This window comes from Pogona vitticeps, chromosome 7 (genome assembly GCF_051106095.1).
Source record: "Pogona vitticeps strain Pit_001003342236 chromosome 7, PviZW2.1, whole genome shotgun sequence".
Lineage (NCBI taxonomy): Eukaryota > Metazoa > Chordata > Lepidosauria > Squamata > Agamidae > Pogona > Pogona vitticeps.
Window position 1 is genome coordinate 18,682,598 of NC_135789.1, and position 6,258 is coordinate 18,688,855.

The 6,258-nt window shown below is 53.0% G+C and overlaps 1 protein-coding gene across 1 annotated transcript in view; it reads left to right on the top strand.

Annotated features, from left to right (window-relative positions):
- Positions 1-4,131, top strand: part of BSG (basigin (Ok blood group)) — a 31,178-nt gene extending 27,047 nt beyond the window's left edge. The window contains exons 7-9 of the mRNA XM_020794108.3: positions 1,038-1,062; positions 1,846-1,915; positions 2,967-4,131. Of these exons, the coding sequence (XP_020649767.1) occupies positions 1,038-1,062; positions 1,846-1,903 (83 nt within the window). The 3' untranslated portion in view covers positions 1,904-1,915; positions 2,967-4,131. The remainder of the gene's footprint in view (positions 1-1,037; positions 1,063-1,845; positions 1,916-2,966) is intronic.
- The last annotated feature ends 2,127 nt before the right edge of the window (positions 4,132-6,258 follow it).

The window sequence follows — 6,258 nt, forward strand, 5'->3', positions numbered from 1 at the left end:
GCCTGGTTCCCCAAGGCCACGCGCTGCTGCTGCTGCTGCTGTTGTTGCGCGCTCCAGTCGCCCTGCAGTGCACAGGCCCCAGCCTGGAGCCTGTGCGTGTGCTTCTGCCTTCTCTGGAGCCTCCCCCTGCTTGCCTGCTTGTACGTACCTACAGGTTTGGGGCTCTAAACCTGCCATACCCTCAAAGCTGGGGTGTCTTGCTCTGAACCTTAACCCGGCCCAAAGCGGTTAGCTCTCTTGAAGATAGTGAAGGGGAATACTCAGCAGTACGGGGAGATCTGACGCTAACCAGCGGCATGCAGGTGGACAACTTGATAGAAGATTTTGGTTTGGAAAAAATACAGTTTTGATTAAAATATGAAAAGTTTTAAGAAGTAACCCATGTAACCTATCCTAGCCACAAGATGAAGGTGTGGACGCTTGAACACAGCTTTCTTTTGTAGCCCTCCTGGTCAACCCCTCTGCTCTTAACCTGCCCCGGGGGTGTGTATGCCGGTGGCTTAAGTATAGTACCTGTGGCCTGGCTGTAATTTCTGGAGAGATTCCCGCAGCCGTTTCTCTCTTTTCAGCCCATACAGCAGCGTCCCCAGGCTCTCAGGCCTGTTCTTGAGTTAAGCCAGAATGCCAAGGCGCCACATTTGCTCCGGGTGTTCCCAAGCGTGGCTTTTGGTTTTTGTCCTTGTGCCGGTTTAAATTTCCATTCAAAGGGGTAAACAGCACCCACAGCGGCTGGTTGGCTCAGCCACTTTCATGTTGAACGTGACAAAGTTGTTAAAGAGAAACATTATATTGTGTCAAGCCACCCTCAGAAGCAGTGGCAGGTGACCTGTTCAGCGGGGGCAGGGGGTTTTCTACTCTTGTAAAGATTTGTGGAGGATTCTTCGCAATTTTAGGAGAGATTCTGCAGGGAGAGTTTTTGGGACCAAGCGAAGGTGGTCCAGGGGCCGAGAGAGCCCAGTGGGTGCCAGTCCAACGGAACTGACTTTCTAACCATGGCTTTCCTTCCTTCCCTTGCCTGTGCCTTCCTCGGCTTGAAGATGACGATGGAGGGTCCGCACCTCTGTAAGTACAGCGATGGGCTCCTTAAAGCTCCAGAGGTGTCTCATGGGGGGGAGGCGGAGAGATGGAACAGCCAGGACTCTGAAGCGCTTAGAAACCACAGGGAAGCACGTGGTTCCTGACAAATGCCTGCAGGTCGGTGGGCTGCTCATTTCAGCCCTCCTGGCCAGGGCAGAAGGACCGAGTAGCTGTAAACAGAAAGAGGGGAAGAGTCCAAAGGGCGCTGAGGGAGGCTGGCCCTCTCTGTTCGGGGTTGGGTTACGAGCCAGGAGCAGGGATGCCATTCCTGGGCGGGCCCTGAGAGTAAAACTGGGCATGAAAGGCCGTCCACCTGCCCAGCTGGCTACTGGCTCTCTTCCTAGCAGGGTCAGGGACCCACTTATCAGCCCTTAGTATGCGGGGGGGGGAAGGTGGGTGAGTGGGTGGGTGTGGCGTTCTTGGTTTCTCAAGAAGTTCAAGGAGAAATGAAAAACATGCAGCTTGCAAATACAAAGGAGAAGCGGCCTCATCTCGCAAGGCTAAGGGCCACATCCTGCCTTTCTTGGTCAAAAGCCGGACACCTTTCAGACCAAGGTGTAGATGCTGGGCGGGCGCTGGCTGTGCCCGGCCAGCCCCTCCTTGTGAGACCCTGGTGGCTGCTTCCTGAACTAGAGCCGTGGCCCAAACGGCTGTTGAACAGGAGCCAGGCCTGCCTCCCGTACTTCATCCCGTGGCGGTTGAGCGGGGCAGTCATCTGCTTGCCTCTGTGCTCCCTGACGGGCCCTGTTGGTTTTCTTTTGCCTCCAGGAAGAGCAACGCTGCGAATCACAAGGACAAGAACATCCGCCAGAGGAACGCCAACTAAGCCGACAGCCAGGTGGGGAGAGAGCCCCGTTTTTTGGGGGGGGGGGGGGAGGCGTTTGTAGCTCCTTCCAAAGTTTGGCCTATCCTCCAAGTCTTCCCCGGCTCAGTAAACGGCTCTGACAGTTCTCCTCTTAGGAGCTTAGTCCTTCTCAGTTGGCCCAAGTTACATTTTCCCATCCTGATGGCCTTCCCCACGTTGCTCAGGGACCAACTCCCATCGTTCCCTGCCAGCACAACCAAGGGCGATGAACATTGGGAGGGTGAGCGTATTTTGCCAGCCCACGAGAGAGGTGGTCGCGCTGGAGTGCAGCAGAGGACCCGAGTTTGAATCATGCTTGAAACATGGCATTTTACTCCCTTGGGTGGTTTTGGTTCAGCCTAGTCTTACTTTACAGGGAAGTTCTGGAGATAGAATTGGGAAAACTCCCATCACATAGACATTCATGATAAAGTCAGAGCAAAAATGTGGCTGGCCAGTTGCTGAGAATTTTCTCCACGGTTCGCTCAGCCTTGTGGATGAAATAACTGGTTTCAGGAGCAGGAAAGAAGAGTTGAATAAGGCCGTTCTAGATGGGTGAGTGGGACACACGGTCAGAAACCTACGACCCTCTCCGCCGAGATCAGCTGGTCCTTGAGCTTCATCGCGCTCGTCCGGAATGGCATAAAGATCCCTTTGTGGGCTGTTGCCTCTTTCACTTCCTTGTCCTCGTCTGGCACATTCTGAGTCGTCCCCATCAGGTGAATCCTGGGGCGCTGCCTTAATATTATTGTTATTATCAATCTCATCCTCATCTTAGAATGGCTGAGCTGGAAAAGAGGACCCTCTGAATCAGGGAGTCCAGCCCCTGTCAGGGAGACTCCGTAGGGGGAATCGAACTCCCCACCTTGGCTCCACAGCCAGAGACCGAAACCCCACTGGAGTGATCCATGTAGCAGCTAAGGGGTACTGAACCCCTACTCCTGGAGGGTTCAGATCAGGGGAAGGCCAAGGGCAGCAGTGGGCTAACCCTCCCTCTAACTGGTCTCTTTTTCTCTATCTCTTTTCTCTCTCTCTCACCTCCCAGGTGACGGGCTAGCTGAGCCTCTTGCTTAGATGTCTCCCCTCTGTGTGCCTGCTGCACCGAGAATTACGCTAGCACATCCTCACAAAGAGTGGTTAGCTTTCACTTTTAAGAGAAACTTAAGCCTGTAGAGTAAACAAAGAAAATTTTCTCTTTTTTTAAAAGGAAAAAAACAGTTGGAGGCATTTTTTTTAACTTGAAAGTTTTAACTTTATCACCTTTTTTGTATTGTTTTTGTTTGGCTTGTTCTTTGGGGGGGCTTCTTGCCGTAGGTCTCCCTATTGAACCTCGGGTGTGAAGGGGACTGGAACTGAGGAAAAGACGTATAGAAAGCAGAAATATATGTATTTCTGTCCTCCGTGAAGCCATTCAACAACCAGCAACCTCTCCTTGCCCCCGCCCTCCCGGCGCGCACACACACACACATACACGCACTCCGAGAAGTGAATAAACCTTAGTCAGGCTTCGTGAGGCGCTCTTTCCTGCCTTTAAAACATCAGGGCTCTGTGTGTGGCAGGGTTGAGACTTTGAAAATCACACTCCCTGCCTTTATGTTGCACCCTTTGAGCCGGACTGCTTTGTTCCGAGGCAGATGGGAGCTGCTCAAGCTCTTGCTGGAGTTGCGATGGGTGTGTGTGTGTGTGTTTGGATTTCCATTGCCTGGGAGAGACTCCTGGCATTTACAGGCCAGGATGGTTTATAGATTGGCCCAGCCCCCCCCCCCAAATAAAGCCAGTGGCCCTTCCTCTTTCTTCCCGGGGGGGCAGGGGACCCCATTCCCTGCCCATTGGCCTCCAGCAGCTCTCACTTTTGCGTCATGAGAGAAAGAGCACGGGCACACGCACACGAAGAGAGAGAGGCGCGCCACATTTCTGGAAGACGAAAGGGCCGCTTCCTCCGCACCTGGCCTTTTGCTGCCCGGGAGGCCGAGTCCCATTTCCAACCTGTGGGTGCCGCCTCCGCTACTGTGATCAGCGGGCCCGGAGCCCCAGGGTGCTTTCTGCTGCCCGACTCCCCTGATGGAGAACTTTGCTCCTTCAACAGCTTCCCGAGTCCGGAAAGGAAGAGGAGGCGCTCACTCCACCCAGGCCTAGGCCACTGTTCAATTTGGTTCCCATGCGAATAGCTCATGTGCTGATTTTGTTCCAATAAAACAGCCTCACTTCTGTTCTGTTTCTCTTTCTCTCTCTCTCTCCCCTACCACTGGTTCTCATCGTTGAGTTCTCGTGTTCAGTTCTGGCTCCTGCCTGATTTGAAGACTTCCAGATGCAGGGTAGACCCCCTAGATCTTAGAGCTGGAGAGCTGGAAGGGACCCTATTATCATCCTCAACTTAACTGCGATCTTGGTACATCAGAGGTGGAAGGGAGCCTCTGGATCATCAAGTCCAGCCCCTAACAAGGAGGCCCAGAGGAGGATTTGGAATTCCCAACCTGTGGCTCTCCGCAGCCAGAGAGACCTCAGCCATTGAGCAACCCAGCGGGTGACGGGCAGAAGAGGGCTGGAGTGGTTGCTTTTCAGATTTGGGGTCACCCCCAGAGGTTGCTGACTTACCCCTTCCAGCAACCCAGCTGGGGGCCTTGTGGAGCTGTGGGTTCAAGAGCAGCCGAGCCTTGCCGTCTGCCTTTTAGAGTGGAAGCAGGGGCTGGAGGCTCCTGTTGGAGAACTGGGCAAGGGAGGAAGAAGAAAAATGGAATTTAGGTGGCTTGGTGGGTGAGAGAGAAGGGAGCCTGGTGGAAAAAACGAGAGAAAAGAGAGAGATGCCAAGAAAGGGGAGGGGGTAGTGATGGGGAGAGAGAGGAGCTTTAAAATATGTCTCACACTGGATTGGGAAGCCAACCTAGGTAAAATAAGTGAGGGGGAATTGGGGAGGGGAGGTGAGCAGGGGATCCCTGGAGCAGGACAGAGAGAGAAGTGTCAGGGAGAACTGCAGAATGAGTTTGATTCCAGGGGACAAACCACAAGCGTTTGGGGCAGGAGGGATGGAGAGAAGGGGGGCTCGTTCTCCTGGGCTCACCCTGGCAGGTTGCACGTGGGCCCTCCCTCCCTCCCTCCCGAGGGTCCTCGTTTGCAAGCCGACCCCTTCGCTGTGCTCAGCGGAAAAACCGAGCGGGGTTTCAAGCTGACTCAGCCCCTGGCTTGTGGGGACCCAGCGTTTGGGTCTGGAACCACCAGCGCTGCTCTTGCCAGGCTGCAAACTGGGACGGGTCACAGGCCCGCCTGGCTCTCCCACCAGGTTTTGGCACTGTTCCCATCGTCCCGTCGCATCGATCCTTCCCACTTGGTAGGACGCCAGCCGGCCTGTGTCCCCGCTGAGTGCTTTCCATTACCCAGATTTGCCCCCAGGGTCGTGTGATCTCAGAAAATCAAGGTCTCCCTCTGGGCCTTGCCAGAGAACGGGGTGCAGAGGAAGATCGGTGTGTTTGATCCCCCCCCCCCAAAATTTGCAATTGTGTGCCTTAGGAAGGGTTACATCTTTGGTAGATAGGGTCCCTCCGAGGTCCCACAAACCAGAGGGGTAGAGAAGCAACCGCTGGCTCCTTTTTCTCTCTGTGTTATCACAAAGAAATCCTCAAATGGGTGTGTGCGCAGTGGGCCCCAGATGTTCTTGGCGGAAAAAGAGCAATTTTTCTTTTTTTTTTTAATGCAAAAAGACACACAACTTTTCAAGGTTTCAGATGAGGTTGCTGTGCTCATCTGTGCTAGCATAACAGGCAAGAACAAAACAAAATCAAAAACTGTTGCACCAGGTTTTAAACCATCTTACTGGTGCCCCCTGTAAAGTCCCATGTAACTTATGGCATCTCATGTCTAGGACCTGCGAGGCATCGCTCGGCTGGCACTTTTGCCAGTTCATTAATTAATTTGAAATATTTCTCCTCAGTTAACCGCAGCAAGCAACACAAACTTTCCGATACAAACGCCCAAAGAGGCATGGGTGATGAGGAAAGCTGGAGACCCCAAGATTTCAAAAACCTTCAAGGGTATCTGCAAATTAAAAAAAATGATACTAGCAAAAATGTTCTGTTAACGAAAACTGCTTGTTACCTTTGTTCCTGTATTACAAACACAGGACACGCACAGTCCTCCAGCAAGCTAAGATTGTTCCTCTGTTAACTGAAAATAGTATATAGTGCAAGTAAAAGTGTTTGCTGAGCTTTGCCCGTCTGTTAACCTGAATTCTTCTGCCAAGGTCAGTGGGACACAGCCTCCGAAAGGTTTTATGGGGCTTTCTGGAGAAGCCTGGCCTCTTGCCGTTTTTCTCTGATGAGCGTTTTCCCCTTGGGTCCAGAAAA